The sequence below is a fragment of the Sceloporus undulatus genome, chromosome 2 (genome assembly GCF_019175285.1).
Source record: "Sceloporus undulatus isolate JIND9_A2432 ecotype Alabama chromosome 2, SceUnd_v1.1, whole genome shotgun sequence".
NCBI classification, from domain to species: domain Eukaryota; kingdom Metazoa; phylum Chordata; class Lepidosauria; order Squamata; family Phrynosomatidae; genus Sceloporus; species Sceloporus undulatus.
Window position 1 is genome coordinate 8,109,419 of NC_056523.1, and position 26,711 is coordinate 8,136,129.

The window sequence follows — 26,711 nt, forward strand, 5'->3', positions numbered from 1 at the left end:
GACCAACCTCCAGATTCTCTGGGGTGAGGGGCCCAGGACCCCTGTGAAAGTGGGGGAACCACAAATGAAAAGCCACTATGTTTTTAACATGAGAGGACACCTCTCTAGGCCTCTCTAGGTCCTCCAGGGCGACTCTGTGGTCAACGCCTGACAGACATTGGCTTTAGAACTGTGAGAAGGAAGGATTAAGGGGGGGGAGAGGAGGCCTCTTCCTAGAGAAGGTATCCGGTCCCCAGACAAGTGGAGATGTCCTAGAGAGGCCGGAAGGGAACCCTGTCCTCCAGAGCAGGAGAGGCGTGCCTTGGCTTCCTTTTCCTCCGACTGAGCTCCAGTAAGTTCCGAACTTTGCATCCGAGCAGCAGAGCCAGACTCTGCTCCAGGGGCTCCTTGAAGGGCTGGGGGGAGGAGGAAGAGGAAGAAAAAGAAGACTGGGGCCCCTTTCTTGGGGAAGGTGAGAGGGGACCCCCCCCCCATTGCCCTGCTGCCCTGGGTCTCCCTTCCAGACTGAAGCCCTTACAGCAGCAGGAGGAGGAGGAGGAGGAGGAGGGAGACAGGCCTGGGGGGGGGCAGCATGGAGGGCTTCCTTGCAATGGAGGGATTTTCCTGCAAGAGACCCTATTGGATCCCCTCTTGCTCTCCCTCCCTCCCATTGCAGACCCTCCATTGCACAAAGGGAAACTGGGACACCTGTGGCCAAGCAACGTCAGAGTGTGGGCCAGAGTGGATCCACTCGTCCCTCCCCATTGGCTGGGGTTAGGGGCACAGGACCCCCGTGGATGTGGAAAAACCACAAATATCAAGACATTTATGTTTTTACCTGAGAGGACACCTCTCTAGGAATCTCTTGGTCCTCCAGGGCAACTCTCTGGTCAACATCTGCCAGACATTGACCACAGAACTGTGCTGGAAGAGCTACAAATGTCTAGCGGAGTGTTCTCTCTAGGAATCTCTAGGTCCTTCAGTGCAACTTTTGGTTAAAGTTGACCACAGAGTTGCACTGGAGGACTTAGAGTTTCTAGAGAGAACATATTAGTAACATCCACGAACAATCAGATCCACAAAAGTCAAAGCTGCAGATGTGGAGGGATGAGTGTAATGGGGAAGAGGACCCAAGTTGAGAGAGGTTGCAGCAGCTTTTTGTGGGGTTTTTGGGCTATGAGGCCGTGTTTATAGAGGAGTTTATTCCTGATGTTTTGCTGGCATCGGTGGCTGGCATCTTCAGAGAATGATGGCATGGAAGAGAGTGGGGTATATATACACACAATATGTGACCCTTGGTGTTGAGGAAATGGTTTACATGTTAATCTGTGTGTTGTTCTGTTGTTGAATGGGGAGGCCTGCAGGATGCTCTTTTAATTAGTGACCCATTGTCTGATGGGAACCCCCCCCCCCGACCCTATCCAATCCAACCTTATTCTGTCATGCAGGAACTTTCAATCAAAGCATCCCAGACAGATGGCCATCCAGCCTCTGTTTAAAAACCTCCAAAGGAGGAGACTCCACCACACTCCAAGGAAGGAGTGTCTTCCAGTGTTAAACAGCCCTTACTGTCAGGAAGTTCCTCCTAATATTGAGGTGGAATCTCTTTTCCTGGAGCTTGCATCCATTGCTCCAGGTATTGTTCTCTGGAGCAGCAGAAAACAAGCTTTCACCCTCCTCAATATGACATCCCTTCAAATATTTAAACAAGGCTATCATATCACGTCTTAACTGTCTCTTCTCCAGGCTAAACATCCCCATTTCTTTTACACTTACTGTGTCTTGGTTTTGGAGTCTTGCAAGACTGGTAGCAAAACTTTGTTTACTTGTAAGAAAATAACAAAAATAATGAAAACAACAAGATCAAGACCCAGCAAGTCAGGGGAGGGGGTCCCAGCAGACAATGGATCACTAAATGGACACACTGAGGCCTTGCCATTCAAACACACAGAGCTTCCAAGATCAGACAACATCTCGTGCCTTGAGGGTATCTGTATTACAATAACAATAGTAACACAGTATATTGATAATCCTCTGTAAATACTGCATAATATCAATAATAATGCATCAATGTCTTGGCTTTACAGGGTATTGCAGCAGAACAGCATAGAGGTATCTTTGTCCTGAGACGGATGGAAGAGCAATAATTTAGATCCTGTTTGTGGTTTCATGGGAGTTAAAAAAGATGGCTGAAGCAGACTTCGCTGGTCCTGAAGAAGGAAGAGGCCCTGATGCAATTAGTGCAGGGAACAGTGGGGAATTCTGGGAGAGGACAGTCCAGAAGAGATTTGTGGTTGCCAGCCCAGATATACAGCGCCAGTACTTCAGGCAGTTCTCCTACAAGGAGGGCAAAGGCCCCCGAGAGGTGTGGAGCCGACTCCACCATCTGTGCCGTAAGTGGCTGAAGCCAGAGCACAACACAAAAACTGAGATCCTGGACCTGGTGATCCTGGAGCAATTTCTGACCATCCTGCCCCCAGAGATGGAGAAGTGGGTCAGGGAATGTGGGGCAGAAACCTGTTCCCAGGCCGTGGCCCTGGCAGAGGGTTTCCTCCTGAGTCAAGCAGAGGCAGAGAAGGAGCCAGAAGAACAGCAGCAAAGAGCAGTTCCTGGTGCAAAGGTGAGCAGGTGATGGCTCTAGAGCTCCTTATTTTCATGCCTCTGATGACTTCAGCAAAGGCCTGCTGAAGAGATTCTGCCAAAATATGGTGTCCTCAGATTTGACTTTGATAAGGAAGACTGTGGGGAGGATCCACCCTTATGGTGAAGTGGAATCACAGTCTTGAAGCTTCTTAAAAATGTGATTTTGGTTTAAAAGCAGGTGTTTGCATTCTGTGTGCCTTGTTTTCAAAGGATGTGCCAGGTTTTCTTGACATGGCCACACAAATAGGCTTTTCCCCATGGTGACTAAAGCAGTGAAGTATGACCCTGATGTGTTAGGGAATGGAATGGACTTCCAGCTACTTCGCAAGTAGCCCACTCTTGCATTAAATAGTGAAACATTTTTACTCTTGCTGATTTTTTTTCTTTTCATTTTCTTTTCATTCATCAAACAACTTTTGTGACTGTACAAGTTGGTATATCTAGTATCAGTAGGCTTTCCATTTTGTTTCCCCATATGGCTGTTACAGTTCTTCCCTACACACACACACACACACACACACACACACACACACACACCTATGACAATGGGTCAATGAGAAGACTGATATTATAAGTCATAAAAGGATTTTCCAGAACTTCAAGTGCTTTTGTAGTTAACTCAATGAAATTGTTCGTGTTCCAGCATATATAATAAATGTATCCCAAGTATTAACAAAACTGTCATACCTGTTTCACCTTGTTCTTACTTTGTATGTCCCTTTTTTGAGTAGTGCTAATGAGCTAGTGGCTGAAGACGATAGTCCAAAATACACTGGAGAAATAATCCAGTTCGAGACTGTTTTAACTACTCTGACTCAGAATTCTGGAACCTGTCGTTTTGTGAAACATTTAGTTTTGTCTGTCAGAGAGCTCTTGTGTCACAATAAACTATAATTCCCAGGATTCTGTAGCAATGAGTCAAGGCAGTTAAAGCAGTCTCAAATTGGATTATTTCTGCAGTGTGTTTTCAACCAATGTCTCGTGCCACACCTTGCCCAAAGGCTTTTTCATTTTTTTATCTTCCAAATTCCATGTCTTGAATGCTTGCTGAATCCTTTCAGGTCAACAATTTCTTGAAAGAAGTTCATTCTGAATTACCTGTGGCAGAGGAGGCTCCATTGAACACAACGCAGAGTCCCCAATGGAAGGAGATCAGGCAGCAGTGGGACGGAGAAGCCCTTTTGCAAGGTAAGGATGAACAGTTGCTACTTCATAATGAGTATTTGTTCAACCTGTGATACAAGAGTATGTGACCTGTTTCCCCCACTGTGGTCTCTCTCACAGAGGCTGGAATGAGGCCAACAACAACAGTTCTCTCATCTCTTCCTTCTCTTTATGATGGACTAGAACCAGATCAGGTAAGAAGAAAGATTCCTGGAACAAGAAGACTGCTCCGTTCCTCTTTCCCCAGATCACATTCCTCTGAGTGCTAGGGGAGAATTTTGTTTCTGTTTCCTTTGAATCTTTTAAAAATTGCCCATTTCTTCATCTTCCCAATGGAGAGATGTGAAAAACATGAATGTGAGAGAAACCAAGGCTGACAAATTTTATCCATCTTGGCCCTGTGCTTTCACATTTCACCAAAGAGTATGACTTGCCCAAGGTCAGCCAGTAGGTTTCCATGGCTGAGTAAGGATTTAATACTCAAACCACTACACCTTACTGGCTTAGTTAATGGCGTGCAAATCCCTTTTGCTCTTTGAATAACCTGATAACAAAGTGGAGGAGAATGATTGAACAAAAAAGAAAGTGATACATTTTAAAGCCAGTGAAAAAGTAGGACAAAAGTTCATTTGTCATTGTCCCTTCCAAATTGGGAAAGTTGGAGGATATGCCATAAAACTCCACAACCCTCCCCAAAAGCTGAAAAAAATAAACAAATAAAAAACATCAGCTGAAAATTGGCCCAGAAAGCAATTGGAATTGATACAACATCCCTTCTAGCTTGCTGAAATGCAACTATTTGACCTACCCATCCCATCTGCAGTTGTCTGTCCCCAGTTCAAGCCCTACAGTGCAAGACCTTTGGCATTTTGTCTGACAGTTGTGGTTTTATATTTCTTCCAAGCCAATTTTCTTTTACTGCACCTATAGAGTATGTCCTGGGCTGAGGCTCCTTTTTTTGTCAGACCATGTCCATGATGCTCATGCTGTTGTTTGGGAAAGAATCAATTTCACCTTGTCTGCTTTTGAAGCCTTATCAGGCTATGAGTTTGCTTTATCTAACTCCCAGAGCCAGCATTAATCTTGATGTGCAGTGTGAGCAAAAACCCTTTTCTTCTATCTCCAGGATCTGGTGACTTTTGAGGAGGTGGCTGTGTCTTTCTCCCCAGAGGAGTGGGCCATGCTGGATCCTGACCAGAGAGCCCTGCATAGTCAGATGACGGCAGAGATCCGTGGGACCTTTGCTTCTGTTGGTAAGTGGCCCTCTTTCTCTGGCTGATTATGTCATCTTTTTTAAAATGAATTTTTAATAACAGCATTTTTAATAAAAATGCAATTCTAATAACAGCATTAATTGCTACATTACTTAGAAGGGGATCCTGACTCAACCCATGTAGGAAAGAGAAGAGCTCTGTATACACATACAGTGGAGGAGACCTTTTGGATTATGGCTGTCTTGGTAAAATTTCCTTGTTCCAGTGATGGTGATGTGGTGGTAGCATTTTGTGCTTTTGTGAGGCACGAGGAAATGCTGATGGCAGCAGTGCTGCTAGTAGGGACTCCAAAGTCAGGCAGTTCCTTTGATGAGGAGTCAGATTTAATGTGCCAACATGTAATGGGCAGCAGCAGCAGTGGTGTGACACTAGCAGAGAATATCTCAGAGACAGAAGAACATAGGACAAGTACTGTGTCTAAATATTCAACTGGATTCAAGCTTAAAGCATGTTCAGTTGCTAGCCTGCAGAGAGGTGGAAGGAAAGTCCAAAGCTGCACAATGTCTCTAGGAAAAGAGGAAGACCACGATACAGGTGGGTTGATTGAATCAATGAAGCCAAGGCCTTGGGTTTGCAAGACTTCAGCAAAGCAATTGATGACCTGGGCTATTGTAGGTCTTTCATTGGTAGGGCCACCTGATGCTAAATTCACCTTAATGGCAGATACAAAGTGAACAACAACAACAACAACAAAATAATAGCTGCAATGTTGCTTCTTAGTCAGAGTGGTGTGTCTACTTCTGCCAGTCACAGGGAGGTCTTTAAGGCAGGGCTGGGGAATAGCTATCTCTCCAAATGCCTTTCATCCCACAAACACCAAATGGACTCTCCCTAGTCTTCCCCAGTCACACACCTACCTATTGAAACAGTGGGGGATAGTGTTGTGCAAGGAGACCATTCATACATGTAGGGGCGAAACAGACAATCAAATTAACTGGTTTCTGGCTGGCTTGAAGGCAGGACATTTAAATGATGCATGCCTTGAAGCCAGCTGGAAAGCACCGTCAAGCTTCTGTAGAGGGAGAAAAACCGCTTTAAAAAGAAGCTCCCTTTTCTCCCTTCTTCCTGAAAAGAGCGCACCTTTGCAGGGACATCTGAATGTGACAATATGAGTGTGGCTTCAAAGCAGTGCTTTAATTTAAAGTGACCTATACCCATGTAAACACTCTGCCGCAAGAGCGCCTGTAAAAGAGGTGACATGAAACAAGGTCCAGCGCATGTGCCATGTGAATGGTGGGATGCTGAAACTTTTCCTAATGGATGTTCCAGTAGGAGAAAGTGATAATTGTCACTTTCACTTTTTGTAGGACCCCCACGCACATTCCAGCGCCATGTTGTCAGTAGTTCTGTGCAACTGTGCAGAGAATCATCAGTGCTCCGTCAGTGCTTGCCGTCTACGCTGGGCATAATTACAGTGCAATCCACAAGCCAGCCAAATAGGGGGAGAGGGACATCGTGGTCCATTGCAGAGACGGCTGACCTGATCGCCTTGTGGTCACAGCCACATGTGCTGGAAAAATTGAGAAACTGCTACTTGAACTTTGATACATTTAACGAGGTGGCAGAAGGCATGAGGGCTAGGGGCCACCAACGCACTGGTGAGGAGTGTCGCCGAAAGACCAAAAATCTCAGGGCACAGTTCAAGAAGTTCAACGATCACAATGCTCAAAGCGGCCGAGGTGCCACCACCATGCCATTTTACAAGGAGCTCCATGCCTTCATTCACAAGGATGGCAGCATACGACGCAGCAGAGTTTGTACCAGTGGTGAAGTTGCCCAGGTCCCAGTCGGCCAGTCAGCCAGAGTTGATGGTGGGGAGGACTCCTCTCAGCCAGAATGCTCCCAGAAGCTTTTTGAGCCCCCTCAAGGTAAGATGTGTCAGGGCCCTGGGGAAGGGATGCAGGTGACAGGGGGAAAACAGGGTGGGCATAGGGCAACCATGACCTTCATCCTTCATTACACAGGTGACCAGGAGGAATGCCCTGACTCAGATGAGACATCCTGCAGTCAGAGAGCTGTGGATATTTATTTATTTGGAGTATTTATACCCTGCTCTTCAGCCACAAATGCTCTCAGAGCAGCTTACAAATGGTTAATTAGACAATTCCATGCTCTCAGGCTTACAGAAAAGACATGACACAAAAGGAGAAGGGAATAGTGGTGGGGAAGGGGTTCCTCTCTCCAATTGATGGCAGATGGACTGGAAGAAGGGCCTTATTCTTACTTCGGGCTAGGTCTGATGGAGCTGGGCCTGTCCCTCTGATGCCAGATGATGGCCTATGGACTGGAGGGAGGGCTGGAGTTGGAACGCTCCTTCTCAGGCTGGATGATAACGGATGGACTGGAGGGAAGGCCCTTTTCTTACTCCGGGCCAGGCCTGATGGAATTGATGGCTGATGGACTGGAGGGAGGGCTTTCTTTTTACTCTGGGCTAGGCCTGATGAGACTATCATTCCATGCTGGGGAGGGGACCTTTAGATTTTCTCGGCCAGTAGTTACTGTGACCACTCACCTCTTTCAAGGGCTGCTGTGATGGCCAGTGATGACAGTGAGAGCAAAAAGGGACAGGTGATGGAGAATTTGACCAGCTGTTAAATGCAGTCAGTGCCGCACATGGTATACCCATTCCCCAATAATGACAAGAAATACACCATGTTTCATATGTGCTTGGACTATATAGGCACAGTAGTTTGCATGATTTCTGTGACATCTTATGTGCACCTGTGCAGATATTGCTATTAACAGCGCGCCGCATTTGCATTCTGGCATGTTTGGAGGGTTCCTGGGATACCATTTATATATGTGTATTTTTGATCATGTCCCTTGCATGAGCACCCCATGAATGTATTCATCTTCCTAAACAAACCTCCATTGCCCTTATCCAAGCTCTCCCTGATCCCTGGAGGACATGTTCAGTGTTCCAATTGTTCCCTGTGCTATGTCCCATAGAACAAGAAACTGCTAACCCCAGAGCCGCAGTGACCCCGACGGCCCACCTGTCTGAGACCCCAAGGAAGAGGGTGCATTGCTCAGCATCCATGAGAACAGCTAGTGCCATGGATCAGCTCATGGATCGAAGCTCAGAACACATGAGGGACCATCAGCACAGAGAAAGGAAGGCAAAGCGCCAGAGGATGGTAGATGAGCACCAGAGGGAGTTCCAAGAGAGATCCCTCCAGCAGCAGGAGCGCCTCAATGCCACCCTGGAAGTGCGGACTGGTCTGCTGGGTGACCTTGTGGAAATCATGAGGGCGGCCCTCAGTGGCAGAGGGAGCTCTGTGGATCAGGGCACAAGAAGGAGGGCCACCCCAGCAGGAAGTGACTGGAGAGCAGGGCACAAAAAAGAGGGCCACCGCCTTGGCCCTGGAGGAGGGGGTTGCTATGGAGGTGGAGATGCCTGAGCAACATCCTGCAGATGAATCTGTCAGCCTCCTCAGGGGCTTGGCAGTGGCAGAGCCCTATCGCCACCCCCAAGTGAGAGGTCGAGGTGCCCAAGGAGGCCACTGGGAAGGTGATCCAGCACCAATGAGATGACAATCACCAGCTGGAACCACCAACAACTTTTTCCCAAACATCATCTCCCTTCCCAACACTAACCCCTCCCTTAATACCCCACCAGGCCCATCTCACTGGTTGCCTGAGTTGGTTTTACCCGCTGTCCCATTGATCGTGCACATGTGTGAATAAAACATCACTTTTTTAAAAAAGAAATAAAAATGTTTTATTAGAACAATCTATTTACAAGGGGGAAGGGGAGGGGGGCAATGGTAGAGGGGACCCAGGTATTCCAGGATGGCTGCCATGATTTCCTGGAGCTTCTGGAAGGTGGCCTCCACAGCAGCTATCCGCTTCTCCATCTGGCAATCTGCAAGGGGAGAAAAAGGGAAAAGAGTGGTTAAGAGACAGATGTTGACCCAATCACCTCATGCCACAGGCATGGCGCCTGGGTTCCCCCCCCCCACACACACACGTTTTTGTGCCACTCTTACTTCATTGCTGGTTCTGCTCCCGCAGGACGCAGGTCATGAGGCTGGAAGCAAGAACGCTGTCCTCTCCCTCTGCTCCTGGACAGCAGCTTGGCCTGGATTCATCCTTGGCAGCACCTGCTGTGAAAGGGGAGAAACCTGTTACACATCTGCTATGGGATATGGTGGGGGAGGAGACAGACAAGAATGTCATGGAGGCTACACCATGCAGCCATAAGCCCTCCCCTTGGAGACCCACCTTTAGGCATGAGAGGCTCTGAGGCAGAGGAGGAGAAGATACCTGGAAATCTCTGCCCCTCCTGGTATTGCCTGTTGATTGGGGGCAGGAGGAACACAATTAGAGTGGAAGTATGTGATGGGGGAGTGAAAAACAGGGGTGATGGGAAGGTAGGAATGGGCATCGGGTAGCATGGCAGAGCCCTGGCACTTACCTGGGAGACAACTATCCTCCCAATTGGGACACCATGCCCTCACCCACAGGTTGTGGAGCTGTGGGTAAAAGGGTGGCCACTTCCTAATTGGGGACTGCTCCCTATACTTTTCCAGGACTTCAAAGACAAACACCTTAAATTTGGTTCAGCACTGTTGGAAGGTCTTTGGAAGTCCCAGACACTCAGGGCACTAGCAGCATGCTGGAAATACCCCCGGTTAGGGTGGTTGCTGTTCATCGTGACCTGATGAGCAGTAGTGCCCTTATCCGGACTATCCAGAAGGTGATTCTGCTTCAAGCAATTCTGATGGGCACCCTCCTGGCAGCCATGATCATCGTCCTTGAGGGCTGCAGAGGGTTGCATGGGTATTTACCTGCAGTTGTGCCTGAGGGTATATGGGCTTACCTGGCTGCTAGCCAATGGAGACCCTCACAGGACAAGTTTGAATCAGGACCCAAATGGTTGCCCGCTGGGCTAACAATTGTAACCATCGAATGGGCCAGTAGTGAAGCTAAACTGCAGGGACTCCATACATTGTCAGAGAATTGGTTGATTGGTCATTGATGCACTGTATCTGCCAGTGGCCAGGAAAATCAGTGTTGGCTGACCCCTTCATGCCCTTTTGCACCCATTCCCTGTGTGAGTGTGTGTCCCTTAGGCATATGGTTAGGAATGACTGCATAGCAGCATGAATGAGGGTAGATGATAGGATATGTTTGTGCCTCTGGTGCCCTAGGAACACGGAGGGGAGAATACTTCAGATCCTCCCAGTAAAAACGAAGTCTGCCAGGGCCTCCTTTACAGCTTCCCCTTTTCATTGCTTGCCAGTGTCATTGTCCATAATGGGTGCCACCAGGGTGGGCAGCACAAAGCAGCGCCTGTCCCTCATTCAGCACCTTGTCCTTTGTCTCACACAAGTTGTGGAGGATGACACATAAGACGATAATAGGGATGAAGTTCTCTGCCAAAAGAAGTGGGTGGTGAGGCACCTCCATAGAGCCTTCAAATCAGAAAATATTAAATAGATGGAGTTTCTTCCTAATTGCCCTTCCTAGTTTTCTTGACTGCAGTCTTTATTCTGACCAATGACTGAACCATGGATGGGAAATCCTAATTTTAGTATTTATGTAGCCATGCTTTTCAGTGTTAGTCTGGGGAATTAGTATGTAGAGAGATCTTATAACATAGTTTTTTGTGGGGTTTTCGGGCTCTGTAGCCATGTCCTAGAAGAGTTTCTTCCTGACCTTTCACCAGCGTCTGTGGCTGGCATCTTCAGAGAATGCTTGTGCCTGGGAAAGAGTTGGGTATATATGTATACTGTGTCACCTTGGGATGCTGGCAAAACGTCAGGAAGAAACTCTTCTAGGACATGGCCACAGAGCCCGAAAACCCCACAAAAAACTATGGATGCTGGTCATGAAAGCCTTCGACTTGATATTGTAACACCTTTGAGACTAACTAAAGAAAAAAGTTGGCAGCATGAGCTTTCCTAGACTTCAGTCTACTTCCTGAGATGTAAAATGTCCACCTTGCCCAGGTTCATATCTCACAGGATGCGTGCCTTCCTGGCTTTGGGAAGAGCCTTCATACTAAAATAAGGGGGTTCCCTCATTGTCTCCCAGCCTCTGCAACAGGAAAACTCTGTCAGTCCCCCCAAGCAGGGGGCGCCTTCCTTCCAGCCCTTCCAACCCAGGGACAGGGAGAAGGGGGGGGGGGGCTGTAGCTGTGGGGGGGGGAGGGAGGGGTTAAGGGGGGGGGAGAGAGAGAGAGAGATGGATTCCTAGAGAGGCTGGAAGAAGCTCCCAGTCCTCCAGAGGCTTATGGCTCTGCCTCTGCTCTCCCCTTGTGAGCTCAGGTGAGTCCTGATCCCAGCCCTTCCCCTCTTCCTGGGGAGACCTGGAGGAAGAGGGGAGCAGGAGAGGGGCCTGGAGTCCCTGGGAAGGGAAGGGAGGGAGCCCCCCATGGCCCAGAAAGGCAGCTTGGGTTTTTTTGGGGGGAGGGCTCCTTGCAGCTGCAGCTGTTACTGCTTCCCTGGGTCTCCCTTCCAGACCCTGGGGCCCCTTCTTGCTCTCCCTCCTTCCCTCCCATTCCTCCCATTGCAGACCCTCCATTTCATTTTTAGCGCATTAACAAAACACTCACTTGACAATTACAGTAGTAGTGAACATACAAAAAAGAAACAAATAACTGAAAACAATACAAACACAGATTAAAAAACAATACCTCATAAACCGCTACAATGCTACAAGCCCATCCATCACCTATACCAAACATATAATTTATATAAACATGAAAATAATTAAACATAATGCATCTTGATACATCTTGACATGGATGCCATGATCTCTCCAGGTGCACCTGACAGACTGATCTCCAATGGGATCTTGAACTTGCCCAAAATCAAAAGTCTGGGGGATTCCTACTGAGAGACCAGTTCCATGACCTCAGCCGGTGAGTCTGACAGGCAGCTGGATGGACACTCACAGCATCCCCAGTCTGTCCCTGGTCTTCAGACTCAGATATACATTCTCTGTGTGGTTCAGCTCTGTAATAGGTAGTCTGGTGAAGTCCAGAAGGTCTTTGGAGACCACAGCTATTCCATCCCCGCTGCCCCCTTTCCTTCACCTGCTCACTAACACTGTCTCCTGCTGGGAGAACCTGAGCCCATGTTGGCTGTTCTCATCTCCCAACCAAATTTCTGCCAAGCATGTCAGGTCAGGAACTTCAGGGTATGCAGCAAAGTCCCCGATGGAGACAAGACCACATCATCTAGGGCCTGGAGGAGGGCACAAGAGGGTTTGTGGGGCACAAATAAGCGTGTCTCTGTAGTGCTGGAAATGGCTGGAGGGCAGAGGAAGAATGAGTGAAGGGTGCCATTGCTGACTCACATCAGCTGTTGCCTGAAGTGGGCCTCTCAGTGTGCTTCACAGCAAGGCAGGAAGGAAGATTAAGTAGGAAGATTAGTAGGAAGTAGGAAGATTAAGACAGAACAGTCTGATTAACTGAGCAACTGTGATCATGAATCATTTGGAGGTCACTGAAATATAAAAGAGAAGGAAAGGGGGAATGAAGAAGGAAGCCTTGATGCATAACAAAAAAGACACCAGCAGAAGAGATCATGGGAAAATACAGTACTGCTGTTGTAGAGCCCTGAAGTGGGGAATTCCTTGAAAGCAGGATTTTGATCTGTGAAAATATTGACTCTCTTCTCCCCAAAGAAATGCTGGTCAGAAATCAAAACTCCATGTGCTCAGGCAGTGTACCTGATAAAATGAGTGGGAAGTGCAATGAGATTTTTTTAAAAAACTGCTGAATACAGAATGTAGGACAATGTGATAAATATGAAAATGAATATGACATGATTGTTTATTATATACAGTATAAAATATAATATTGAATATAAAGGGTGTAATACCATAATTTACTGTTCTTGCCCTTAATGGGTATGATTTTAAATTGCTGTACACTCTATTGATACTTTTCAATTTATTGGTACTTTTTACTCTGTTGATACTGGCTCTCAGGTGAAAGAACGTCTCAAACTGCCTTTCCTTCAGGGAAGAGACCTGGATACTCCACAAACCTCTTCTTCCTCTTGTTTGTGTGTTTGCATGTGTGCCTTCAAGTTACCTGTTGACCCCATGCATTTCATAGGATTTTCTTAGGCAAGGAATATTCAGAGGTGGGTTTGCCAGTTTTTTCCTCTGAAATACAGCCTATAGCACAGTGGTTCTCAACCTGTGGGTCGCGACCCCTTTGGGGGTCAAATGACCCTTTCACAATGATTGCCTAAGACCATTGGAAAACACATATTTCCATTGGAAAACACAAATAATTTTATGGTTGGGGGTCACCACAACATGAGGAACTGTATTTAAGGGTTGTAGCATTAGGAAGGCTATAGCACTTGGTATTCATTGGGAGTCTCCCATTGAAGTACTAGCCAGGACTGACCCTGTTCAACATGCAAGATCAGACAGGATCTAGTGGCTTTAGGGTATCAGTATTAGGATATAACAATTCTTAACAATGTATATTAACAGTCTTCTGTAAATAACTGATAATATCAACAATATATTGGTTTTACAGGGTGCAGCAGAGCAGCTTAAGAACATATTTGTCCTAAAATGAAAGGAGGAGGAGGAATAACGTTGATTCTATTTGTGGCTTCATTGGCATAAAAAAACAAAAACCCAAAGATGGATGAACTAGACTTAAGTGGTCCTGAAAGAAGAAGAGGCCATGATGGTTTCATTGCTGAGACCAGTGGGGAATTCTGGGAAAGGACAATCCAAAAGAGGTTCCCGGGTGAAGACCTTGCCAGCTCAGACATACAACGGTGGTGCTTCAGGAAGTTCTCTTATGAGGAAGGTGAGGGTCCCAGAGAGATTTGCAGCCGACTCCACCATCTCTGCCATCAGTGGCTGGAGCCAGAGCGCCGCACCAAAACTGAGATCCTGGACCTGGTGATCTTGGAGCAGTTCTTGACCATCCTGCCCCCGGAGATGGAGAAGTGGGTCAGGGAATGTGGGGCAGAGACCTGTTCCCAGGCAGTGGCTCTGGCAGAGGGTTTCCTCTTGAGTCAAGCAGAGGCAGAGAAGGAGCCGGAAGAACAGCAGCAAAGAGCAGTTCCTCATGGTGCTAAGGTGAGCAGCTGATGGTTCTGGAACTCCCCGTTTTGAGCCCCCTGAGGACTTAACAGGGAAGCAAAGGCCCCCTGAAGAGGTTCTGATGAAATATGATGTCCTCAGATTTGGCTTTGTGAGGATGACCCATCTTTATGCTGAAGTGGAATCACAGTCCTGAAACCTCTTAGAAGTGTGATTCTGCTTTAAAAGCAAGTTTTGCACTCCACGTGCCATGTTTTTTTCCTGTCATGGCCACACAAATAGACTTTCCACATGGTGACTAAAGTGGTGGAGCATAGCTCTAATGTGTTCAGGATTGGAATGGGCTTCTAGCCACGCTGCAAGTAGCCAACTCTTGCTTGAAATGGTAAAACACTTTTATTGTGGCTAGTTTTTGTTCTTTTTCTTTTATTTTTATTCAAAAAGCCAACAGAACAAATTAACAACAGTGCTGTGGGCAAAGACTGTATAGGTTGGTATATCAATACAGTATCAGCAGACTTTAATTTTTGTTTCTCCAAATGTCTGTTACAGTTCTTTCTTACACACACACACACACACTTATTACAGTGGTACCCCGGGATACGAAATACCCAGGTTACGAAATTTCCGGGATACGAAAAAATCCCATAGGAAATAATTGTTCCGGGTTACGAATGTTTTTTCGGGTTACGAAAAAATTTTTGGTGCTTTTTCCGGCTTTTTCGCACGAAATCGCGGCTTTTCCCCATTAGCGCCTATGGCATTTCGGCTTGCGAATGCTTTTCGGGTTACGAAAGCGGCGGCGGAACGAATTAATTTCGTAACCCGAGGCACCACTGTATTTTAATCGGTCAGTGAGAAGACTTCCCTTATATGTCAGAGCAGGACTTTCCAGAACTTCAAATGCTCTTGCTGTTAGCTCCATGGACATGTTTGTGTTCATCATATACAATAAACCTATACCAAGTATTAACAAAACTGTCATACCACATTTCACCTTTTTGAGCTCTTATTTTGTATGTCCCTTTTCCAGGTAGGACTAATGAGCTAAATGCCTTTTCCTGATTGGTTGTGAGACGATGTCCCATACCACACAAGTCCAAGCCCCTTCCCCAAAGGCATTTTCCATTTTCTCATCCTCAAATTCCATGTCTCGAATTCTCATTGCTTTTCCAGATCAGCAGTTTCTTGGAAGAAGTTCCCCCTGAATTACCAGTGGGAGAGAAGGCTCCATTGGACACAAAGCAGAGTCCCCAATGGAGGGAGATCAAGCAAGAGTGGAGTAAACAGGTCCCTTTACAAGGTAAGGATGAACAGTCTCTATCCAGTCGTATCTTCAAGCCATTTCTGACTTATGGCAACCTAAAGCAAAACTATCATGGGATTTTATTGACACAATTTATTGCTTTTGAAGCTGAGGGAGTGACTTATCTAAGGTCACCCAGTAGGCTTCCATGGCTGAGAGGGATTTGAACCCTGGTTTTGAGCATCATTGTGCAGTGCTCAAGCCACTAGATCACTCTGGGTCTAATTTCCCCAATGTAAACAGTTAGATTTATTGGTCTGATGAAGAACATCCATCTTCAGGTCATGATTGTGGAAGTGCATTTGTTCACAAGGGTTCACTGTGCTTGCAAATACATTGGTAAGTGTGCATTTGGTTGCAAAATATCCTGCCATTCCACACAGGAACTGTGTAATACGTTCCATTCATATCTCCATATACCAAGACTTCTGCTTGATGTACAACCTTGGCTGCTTTCTGTCTATATATGTTTTAATTAGTGTTTTAAAAATATTAAGGAAATAGGCACAATCATAGAATGCATCCAAGAATCATTTGAATGAAGTGTTTTGAGTTTGTTTTGCTTGACTACCTCATTAAAAAATCTCCAACTGAAACAACAACTGTAGCAAAGTGTGGAGATTACTGTACTACACTCTTACAATGTTGTTATTCCACTTTTACTGCTCTGGCTGCCTCCTGTTGAATTCTGGGATTTGACACACAAAGGGAGGAACATTTAGAATTCTCAGCCAGAGATCCCTTAGGCTTCATTAAACTACAAATCTCAGAATACAACAGGAGGCAGACAGAGCAGCAAATATGAAATAGCAGCACTGTAAGCTATGCCTGTACTTCCTTGTTAGTCTTTGTTCAAGACTGTAGTTGCAGCCTCTGACACAAATGTATGTGACCAGCTTACCCCTACCTTGGTTTCTCCTACAGAGGCTGGTATGATGCCACCAGCAAGGACTCAGTCGTCTCTTCCCATTCTTTGCAATGGACCAGAACTAGATCAGGTAAGGAGAAGGATTCGTGGAAGAAGGGAATTTGAGCGGTCTGGGTTCCTCTTTCCCCATTTGACCTTCCTGAGTGCTAGGGGAGAATTTTATTTTCGTTTCCTTTGGTTTTTTTTTAAAAAATTGCCAGTTTTTTCATCTTAATGGGAGATTTGGAAAACGTGAATGTCCCTGCCAAATTGGGACAGTTGGAGGGCAGTGATGGCGAACCTATGGCACACGTGCCAGAGGTGGCACTCAGAGCCCTCTCTGTGGGCACACATGCTGTCGCCCTAGCACAGAGTTTGCCAGAGTTTCTTACTAGAAAGCCAGAGGGACGTGGCACTTTGCAATAAATAAGTGGTGTCTGGGTTGCAGTTTGGGCACTCAGTCTGTTAAAGGTTCACCATCACTGGTTGGAGGTTATGCCATAAAACTTTGTAACCCTCTGTGAAAATTGAAAAAAATAAACAAATCCAAAACACCAGCTGAAAACTGGCCAAGCTGGCAGTTGGAAGTGAACCAGCATCCGTTCTGGCTTACTGAAATGCAACAGTTTAACCTGCCCACCCCATCTGCAGTTGCCTACCCAGGTTCAAATCCTGTAGTGGAAGACTTTTGACATCTTGTTTCTCAGTTGTGGTATTATATTTGTTCCAAGCCAATCTCTTTCTATTCCAGCTGAGGCCCCTGTGTTTGTCAGACCTAATCATGTAGATTGTAGGAGAATCAGTTTCCCCTCAGCTGCCTTTGGAGCCTTATAAGTCTCTGGGAGGCAAAACAGATGGCCCTGAAGCAGCGGCTTAACACCGTCCCTTTCAGAATCAGATCAGGGTGACAGCAACCACATGCTGTGGCCCCCGTCCAGCGCTTTGTTGACTATAAAAGAAAGAGCAAAATGTCACTCCTTTTAGAGTTGGCAAAAAGGTGCTCTTGCTGCTATGGCGGGATTTTTTGGTGCTCCTTTCGTTGTGTGGCATATAAGCTCCATGCCAATGGAACACCATAATGCCACCTGCTCTGTGGTTGGTCGGCTGGTATGAGGGCGACATCAGGGCATGCGTCATCCAAACGCCATGCCCTACACTGCCCCCACACCGGTGCTTCAAGCTGGTCTGTACAGCCTCTCAGTCTGCCTTATCCTAATTGCCACAGCCGACAGTCACCTTGATGTCAGGCACAAGCAAAAAACTTTTTCTTCTGTCTCCAGGGTCTGGTGACTTTTGAGGAGGTGGCTGTGTCTTTCTCCCCAGAGGAGTGGTCCCTGCTGGATCCTGACCAGAGAGCCCTGCACAGGGAGTTGACAGTGGAGATCCACGGCTTCATGGCCTCTCTTGGTATTGCTCTCTCTTTCCCTGGATTATTATGTCTTCTGCTTTAAAGTGCATTTCTATTAACAGCATTAACTGCTACAATACTTGGAAAGGAGTCGTGACTCAACCCAAATGGAAAAGGTTGAGCCCTATATATACATATCATGGAGGAGACCTGTGGAATTATGGGTTGTCTTATTTATTTATTTGTTTGTTTATGGTATTTATACCCTGCCCTTCAGCCCTAATGGCTATCAGAGTGGCTTACAATTATTATTTTTAATTAGATGGTTCCCTGCCCTCAGGCTTACAATCTAAAAGACACAACACAAACGGAGAAGGGAATGGTGGTGGGGAAGGGGATCAGGTCCAGCTGTTCTTCTCTCCCTCTGAGGCTGGACCAAGGCAGATGGACTGGAGCGAGGGCTCTTTTTCTTAATCGAGTCTGGGCCCAATGGCACTGGGCCTGTCCTTTCACTCTCTCGCAGGCCGAACGATGACAGTTATCATGGAGGGAGGCTTCATTTCCTTTTTGATTATAAATCCTGTTCTAATTGGGATGGTCTGATTGGTCTGTTTATGTGAAGGAAGAGGCTATGCTGATGGTAGTAGTACTGCTAATAGGGTCTCCCAAGTCAGGCAGGAATTTGCTGAGAAGCCAGATTCAATGAGCCAACAACTAGTTGGCACCAACGGTAGGGACAGGGTGACACTGGTGGAGGATCTCTCAGGGATAGAAGAGCAGAGGACAAGTGTGAGTAGTACTGTGTCTAAAGATTCAGCTGGACTCAAGCTTAAAGGATGTTCAGTTGCTAGCCTGCAGATAACTGGAAGAAAAGTCCAAAGTTGCACAACATCCATAAGAAAAGAAGAAGACAGTGTTGTGCAATGATGTGTCTGGTGACTCCTTGAACGATGAATGTAAACAAACTTACATACATTACAGTGGACCCTTGTTATACGCTGGGGTGTGGTTCCAAGATCTCCCGTGTATAACAAAATCCGTGTATGCTCAAGTCCCATTGAATATAATGACATAGCAAAATGGTGTCCCTTATAAAAACTGGAAAATGAAGGTTTGATAATTGAAATTTATACTTTTTTGGAACATTTTTAAACTGTGTATGCTTGAATCCGTGTATAAAAAATCCGTGTATAAGAAGGGTCGACTGTACTCATCAGCATATTTCCAGCTAATGTCTGTTTGCGGAAAGTAGTGTGTTCAAAACCAAAAGTGGTTTTTAAGCACAGTGAGGCAGCTGCTTCAGCCAATACAATTTAGCTGCAACCCAGTATCTCCTGTGCATGGTGTGAATATCTGTACACCAGTACTACTTAAGTCAGAGGTCTCTCTACAGGGGTGCAAACCGCACCAAGTGACACTCTTAGAGGGATGTCACTATATTAGCCCCACCTGTGCACAACCCCTCTGCATTTACTTTGTTTGCTGCTCTTTGCTGCCCTGAGGCAGGCACAAACATCACTGTGGCTATTGTTCCTTTCTCAGAGAATCAGATAAAGAATCAGAGATTCTAGAGCAGATGATTAAACAGAGAGTCTGTGCACATTTAGAAAGGAATGCCATATTGAAAAAGGCATATTGCAAAATGCCATAATGCAAAAAGTGAACATGGGTTTTTCAAAAACAAATCATGCCAGACCAATCTTATCCCTTTTTCTGATAAAATTATCTGCTTGGTAGGTGAAGGGAATGCTGTAGATGTAGCATATCTTGATTTCAGTAAGGCCTTTGGCAAGGTCCCCTATAAAATCCTTACAAACAAGTTCATAAAATGTGGGCTAGACAATGCTACTGTCAGGTAGACCAACCAAATTCAAAGGGTCCTCAGAGAAGTGACTAGCAGAGTGCCATTGGTCTTGGGTCCAGTGGTAAAGATGCTGCAAAATATCTTTATCAATGACTTGAAGGAATGGAGGACATACTTTTGAAATTTGCAGATGATTAGGAGCAATAGCTCACTCCAGAGAATGGGGGGGGGGGAGTCTAAATGCAGAGTCAGAGAAAGAAAGATAGAGCATAGAACCCCGGCAATCATAGAATCATAGACCTATAGAGTTGAAAGAGACCACAAGGGCCATCCAGCCCAATCCCCTGACATGCAGGAACTCTCAATCAAAATATCCTTGACAGCCATCCAGCCTCTATTTAAAGACTTCCAAGGAAGGAGACTCCACTACTTTCCGAGGGAATGTGTTCCACTGTCAAACCGCCCTTACTGTCAGGAAGTTCCTCCTAATGTTGAGGCGGAATCTCTTTTCCTGGAGCTTGTATCCATTGTTCCAGGTGCTGTTCTCTCACAGCAGAAAACAAGTGTGCTCCCTCCTCAATATGACATCAATGTCCCATTGTGTTGCTTAGCAAGGTGGATTCAAATCAATGAGTGGTGGCAGTTGGTAGTCTCAAGGGATCCTAATCCTATCCAGGCAAAAACAGGGAGGCAGACCCTAGAGCAGGGGTTCCCAACCTTTTTGATTCATGGAGCTCTTTTTAGAATCAATTTTTGAGTCAGAGCCCCCAAGAGTACTACCCTTTGTCTTACAAGTTAATAGTGTTTAGGAGTAGTGTTATGGGGTGGTGGTGGAATTCTTATTCTATAATGTCATTCAGTTTTTATTTATTTCATTTTCCTGGAGCAGCCATAGAGCACCTGGGAAGTGCACACAGAGCCCTAATGGCTCCTCGGAGCACAGGTTGGGAACCACTGCCCTAGAGGCATCATAACACCTTCCTTGAAATTCGTAAGTCTCAGACAGGTGCTTATGGGGAGATAGCATTCAGATAGTCAGGACGTTAAGCTTTAAGAGGGAGCATAGTACTTCTTTTATTTTCTTCTGCGGATTCATTTGTCTTTAGAATTGTTTAAACTTAGTCCCTTTTCTATACCCTGAAAATGTTCACATAAATTTCAAAATTACTTTTTTTTCCTGTTTTTCATTTCACAGCAGAAAACTGGAGGAAAGCATATGTGAGTCCTAAGTATAGGAAGTGTTTGTGGCAAAACCTGGAACTTACCAGCCACCAAAAAGCACAACATTCAGAAGAGGAAAGTTGTATCAAGCCCTTCATATGCCAATCATCTGGGAAATGTGTTCCCCAAAATATGGCACTGATGCCTCATAACATGCTCCGTGCTGGGGGAAAACTCTTTACATGTGACGTTTCTGTGAAAGCTTTTGATAACAAATTACACAATGTGAATAACCAAGAAGCCCACACAGTGGAGAAATCACACAAATGCCAGGAGTGTGGGGAATGCTTTGCTTACCATTCATTACTTATAGCACATTTGAAAGTGCACACTGACCTCATGAGCCACTGGAAACCCTATAAATGCCAGGAGTGTGGCAAATGTTTTGCTCGAAAGACTTGCCTTGTGATTCATTACAGAGTGCACACAGGTGAAAAACCCTACAGATGTCAGGAGTGTGGCAAATGTTTTGCTCAAAAGGTGCATCTAGTGAGGCACCTGAGAGTTCACACCAAAGAAAAACCATACAAATTCCAAGAATATAGGAAATGTTTTGATCAAAATTCACAACCTCTTGATCAACAGGGAATCCACACGGGAGAGAAACCAGACCAATGCCAGGAGCAGGGGGAATATTTTGTTCAAAAAGGAGACCTGGTGAACCACCAGAAAATCCACACAGGAGAGAAACTATACAAATGTCAGGAATGTGAGAAGTGCTTTTATGACAATTCACAACTTGTGCTGCATCAGAACAGCCACACAAGAAACAAACCATACAAATGCGAGATATGTGAAAAATGTTTTATTCAACAGGAAGACTTTATGGCTCACCAGAGAATACACAAAGAAGAAGAACCATACAAATGTCAGGAGTGTGGGAAATGTTTTGGTTGCAAGTTGTATCTTGTGACACATCAGAGTGTTCACACAGGAGAGAAACCATTCAAATGCCAGGTATGTGGGAAATGTTTTATTGAGAATTCATGCCTTCTCAGGCACCAGAGAATTCACACAGGAGAGAAACCATATAAATGCCAGGTATGTGGGAAATGTTTCAGTGAGAATTCATGCCTTCTCAGGCACCAGAGAATCCACACAGGAGAGAGACCTTATAAATGCCAAGTATGTGGTAAAGGTTTTATTGAGAATTCAGGCCTTCGCAGGCACCAGAGAGTCCACACAGGAGAGAAACCATACAAATGCCAAGACTGTGGGAAATGTTTTTCCACAAGCTCCATGCTTGTGGCCCACCAGAGAGTCCACACAGGACAGAAACCATACAAATGCCAAGAGTGTGGGAAATGTTTTACTCGCAATGGGGATCGAGTGAGTCACCAGAGAGTCCACACAGGAGATACCCCATACAAATGCCAGGAGTGTGGGAAATGTTTTGGTCGGAATGGACTTCTATTGAGCCACCAAAGAGTCCACACAGGTGAGAAACCATACAAATGTCAAGAGTGTGAAAAATGTTTTGCTCACAGATCAGTTCTTGTGGAACACCAACGAACCCATACAGGAGAGAAGCCATTCAAATGCCAGGAGTGTGGGAAATGTTTTGCTCGAAAGGCATGCCTCGTAATTCATCAGAGAGTCCAGACAGGCCAGAAGCCCTACAAATGTCAAGAGTGTGGAAAATTCTTTGCTCAGAAATCAGACCTTGTGAGGCACCAACGAATCCATACAGGAGAGAAACTGTACAAATGCCAGGAGTGTGTAAAATGTTTTCGTACCAAGTCAGAACTTGTGAAACACCGGAGAAAGCACACATGAGACAAGCCATACAGATGTCAGGAGTATGGCAATTTTTTTGCTATGACTCCAAATCTAATGATAGATTAGGGAATCCACTTAAGAGAGTAAACATTTGAATGTTAGGAACATGGCATTTCATTGCTAGCTATTTCACTGGCAAATAGCTGTCGCCATCAAGTTCTTCCCAATGTTTTGCTGGATTCTCCAGTCTTCTAATTTGTATCTATGGATGCAGGTCCCATATTCTGGAGCAGCAACAAACAAGATCACTCTATCTTCTGCATGACAGTCCTTCAAGGATGGTTATATCACCTCTGTCTTTTCTTCTGTATTCTAAACATAGCCAGTTCCTTCTATTGTTCCCCACAGGGCTTGTTTTCCAGACCTTTGACCATGTTGGTAGCCTTCTAGATATATTCCAGTTTGTCAAAACCATTCTTAACTCTAATGCTCAGAAATGAATACAGTACTCCAGGAAAGTTGTGACCAAAGCAGAACAGAGTGGTATCACTACATCCCTTCATGAAGGTACTATGCTTCTCTAGTTTCTTTTCCCTTTCTTTTCTAGCTTCTTTTCTTTTTCTTTTTAGTTGTGATATATTGTTGACGCATTTCAAAGTTGTGGTCTACTAAGTCACCAGAATCATTTTCACATGTCTTTCTCTCAAGCCAGAGAGATGCAAGACCTTGAAAGAGAAAGCATGTACTTCATTGACTCCACCTGTAGAATAGGACTGATTACCTTATCTCCAGTCTCCATAAACTGCTGCTAAATAGCTACTATCATCAAGTTCTTCCTGGTGTTTCATTGGAATCTCCTTTCTTGTAATTTGAATTCTTGGTTCTGGTCCTTCTATGGAGGAGCAGAAGTCAAGTTTATTCTTTCTTACATATCATAGTACTTCACATATTCATGTAAAATTGTCATGTCATCTTCTCCAAACAGGTAACTTATATAACTCCTTCAACTGTGCCTCATGGAGCTTAAGTCTCTAAAGTTTTGATTGTCTTTGCTGTCCTCCTCTGGACACATTCCAGTGTATCGTTGCCCTTGTTAAACTGTGATGCCCAAAACTGGACACAGTGCTCTAGATGAGCCCTTCATATGTACCAACTGCAGAATGGAATGGATAATTTGCTTTCCCATCTCCATCCTTGGAGATCTTTAAACAGAGGCTGGATGGCCATCTCTCGGGAATGCTTTGATTGTGAGTTCCTGCATGGCAAGGGGTTGGTTGGACTGGATGGCCCTTGTGGTCTCTTCCAACTCTATGATTCTAAAGCAATTATAACATATGTCAAGCATGTCATTAGAAAGTTTCTTATGAGTAGCCACAATGATATGATAGGGTTTTTTAAACTTGCTGTTTTAAAAAGAAATCAAAATTGGTTTAAAATAAAAAATGTAAAATTTTAAACTCTATTTTTTAATTTAAAAAATTAGCTGAAGTTCTGTGTCTTCAGTTTCCTTTAGTGTCCTTGTAGTAAGAGATACCCACTACCTTCTTCATCACCATTCCCTTGTCTGCCAATTTTTCTTCTGGCATCTCTTTCCTTCTTCATGGCCGTTTAGCAGCAAGCAGAGGATAGTGGGGTGGCCAGGCATTGTCTAACTCTGATCCTACAGCTGGAGGCAGAATGAAGAAAGTCCCTTTGGGTTCTTTTCCTAGTTACTAAATTGTGTGGAGGATGGACTGGCAAGAGAAAGAGGATTTCTGCACAGGGGTAGATAGGGATATAATGCCCAGCTGAGCTTTATGCTCCACCAGAACTCTCTCAGATTTTGTCCATAGGCTTTCGTCACCTCTGCCCTCAAGCCAGGTGCCACCCAGACTAAGTTTGTGCATCTGACTTCTTCTGCCCAATGTAATGTAATTAATCTTTGTTGAAGTTCATTTTGTTAATGTTGGCCCAATAATCAGTTAAGGACATTTTGAATCATGGTCCTTTCTTCTCATGTATTTGCTGTGCCTCCTAGTTAGGTGTCATCTTCAGCTTGAGTGAAAATGCCCTCTATTCCTTCACTGAAGTAATTTATAAAGATTTCATTGGTGTCCGCATTTACAGTCCGCATGGACTGTAACCTTCATCAGACAAATGGAGTGTAATCTTGGTTGGCATGTATAAGCATATCTTGGTTAACAAAAATCCAAAAGACACTAAAGAAACAATCCTGTTTGAGGCCACTTTAACTGCCCTGGCTCAGTGCTAGGGAATTCTAGGAACTGTAGTTTATTGTGGCCCCAGAGCTCTCTGACAGAAAAGGCATTGAGCCAGGGCAGTTAACGAAGCCCCAAAATGGATTATTTCTGCACTGTATTTTGGACCAAAGCCTCTGAAAAAGAACCTTCTTTTTATGCCTGCCTTGACTCTTTCTTGTTCTCTATCTAGCTGGAACATTTTTAGCAATATCACTATTTGGGGGTTGGTGAAGGACTGGTGGAGAAATACCAGTATATTGTCAAGTTGTTATAGGCACTGCACAGACGGGTGCTATAGAGTGCCCTTCTCACGTGCGAGGGGTGATGCTTCCAGACGCTTAGCATACGCACGTCGTGCCCGCATAATCACGTTGTGAGTGCTCCATTGGCACACTGCAGTGTCATTATGGCGCCGTAAAAAGGACCCGCTTTTTGCAGGTTCTTTTTGCTGCGCGAGAGAGCTGTGCGGTTTGTCCGCTACAGCTTCCTCGAGCAACAAAACAAGGTGTGGGCAGACTGCCCTTTTTGGGTGGTTTGTACCCCGCCATAGATGCTCACAGCAAACAAGGCAACAAAGCTTGATCTGGGAAAGAATGGGATTCTTCTCTACCTAATCCTTTTGTAGTTGTGCATGCCTCCCTACAACTGGCAAGGTGAACAGCCGCTCCTTCCAAGGTCCCTTCTTGAGTATGTGTGAGCAGCAAAATGGACAAAATGGAAATGTAGATAAGCTTGCCTCACCAGCTACCGTAGATTTTAAAAATAAAAATAAAAAAACAGATTTATCAGTTTGGCCCCCAAAATAGAAATCCCAAGCAAAGTGAAGGCTGGTGAAAGTAAAATAAAAATCCTTGGGGACATTTTGGAAGAAATTTTCAAATGATTTCTAGAAGATTCAAAATGTTTTTGTTTACTTACACCAGTTTTTGTTAATTTGCGCAAGATCTGGTTGTTTCCTTTCACATGTGCCTATTGTTAGCTTTGAATAAAAAGTTTACTAAAACATGTTGGCGTGATCTTTTTTCCTCCTAGTACAGAAATGTATTGTTATTCTTTCCCCGTTACTTCTGCCTCTAGTACCATGATTTCTGTTAAAGAAATGGTTCCCAGGATTACCCTTACTTCATTGAATGAAGGATACCTAATGTTCTACATCTGCAAGGCAGATGAATATGGGGCAATGGTAAAGATGTGACCACTAGAGATGCTCTCAACCATGATTTCCAGAGAGTGAGCACTTTTAAAAAACAGCATTTTTACATCATCATCATCATCATCATCATCATCATAATCATATAGCAATAACAATTGTTGTTGTTGTTGTGCCTGGAATACAATTAATAACACTAATACAATTAATAATAACAATAATACAATTAATAACACTACTACTAATAATAATAATAATAGGTATTAAAAGGGGCTGCAAATTTATCACTCAGAGTATTTGTCCCCCAGAGGGAGAGCACTTTTAAAACATAGCCTCACAACATCATCCTCATCTAATAATAATAATAATAATAATAATAATAATAATAATAATAATAATAATTTATTATTATTAGATTGTGATTATTATTTTATTATTATAATCTAATAATCATAATCTAATAATAATAGATAATTTAGATTATTATTATTATTAGATGATGATGATTATTCTTAGATTATTATTATTATTATTATTATTAGATGATGATGATGATGATGATGATGATGATGATGATGATGATGATGATGATGATGATGCCTGGAAGGTCTCTTCCCAGACCTGAGGCTGGCTGTGTGTTGTGCTTTTGTCTTTTTTTTGCTCTAGATTTCCGCACTCCCCTCTTGTAGTGTTGCTCTTCCATTTTAACTGCTCTGGCTGCCTCCTGTTGCATCCTGGGATTTGCAGTTCAAGGAGGGAGTCTTTAGAATCCTCAGCTAGGGAGCTCTTAGGCCTCACTGAACTACAAACCCCAGAATGCAACGGGAGGCAGCCAGAGCAGTCAAAGTGGAAGAGCAGCATCACTGTAATGTGTGCCTTGTGCCAGAGGAGGCTGGCTGGCTATGCCTGGGTCACATGCTGGGAAGCGG

General features: G+C 44.9%; 2 protein-coding genes across 3 annotated transcripts; both read left to right on the plus strand.

Moving 5' to 3' along the window:
- Positions 1-256: 256 nt before the first annotated feature.
- On the plus strand, positions 257-8,777 carry LOC121921918 (zinc finger and SCAN domain-containing protein 29-like). Of its 2 annotated transcripts, none has more exons than XM_042450650.1 (7): positions 257-331; positions 2,067-2,599; positions 3,684-3,810; positions 3,907-3,980; positions 4,913-5,039; positions 6,368-6,928; positions 8,010-8,777. In XM_042450650.1, the coding sequence occupies exons 2-7, from the start codon at positions 2,165-2,167 to the stop codon at positions 8,459-8,461; spliced, it is 1,776 nt and encodes a 591-aa protein (XP_042306584.1). In that variant the 5' UTR covers positions 257-331; positions 2,067-2,164; the 3' UTR covers positions 8,462-8,777. The 2 variants fall into 2 exon arrangements, with proteins under 2 accessions (XP_042306584.1, XP_042306583.1); XM_042450649.1 differs by having other exon boundaries at positions 322-451.
- A 2,503-nt stretch (positions 8,778-11,280) lies between these two features.
- Positions 11,281-23,131, plus strand: LOC121921832 (zinc finger protein 345-like). The gene is made up of 7 exons (XM_042450436.1): positions 11,281-11,332; positions 11,830-11,928; positions 13,567-14,123; positions 15,264-15,390; positions 16,318-16,391; positions 17,581-17,707; positions 20,648-23,131. Exons 3-7 carry the CDS (start codon positions 13,677-13,679, stop codon positions 22,447-22,449), a joined length of 2,577 nt encoding a protein of 858 aa, XP_042306370.1. The 5' UTR covers positions 11,281-11,332; positions 11,830-11,928; positions 13,567-13,676; the 3' UTR covers positions 22,450-23,131.
- Positions 23,132-26,711: the final 3,580 nt, after the last annotated feature.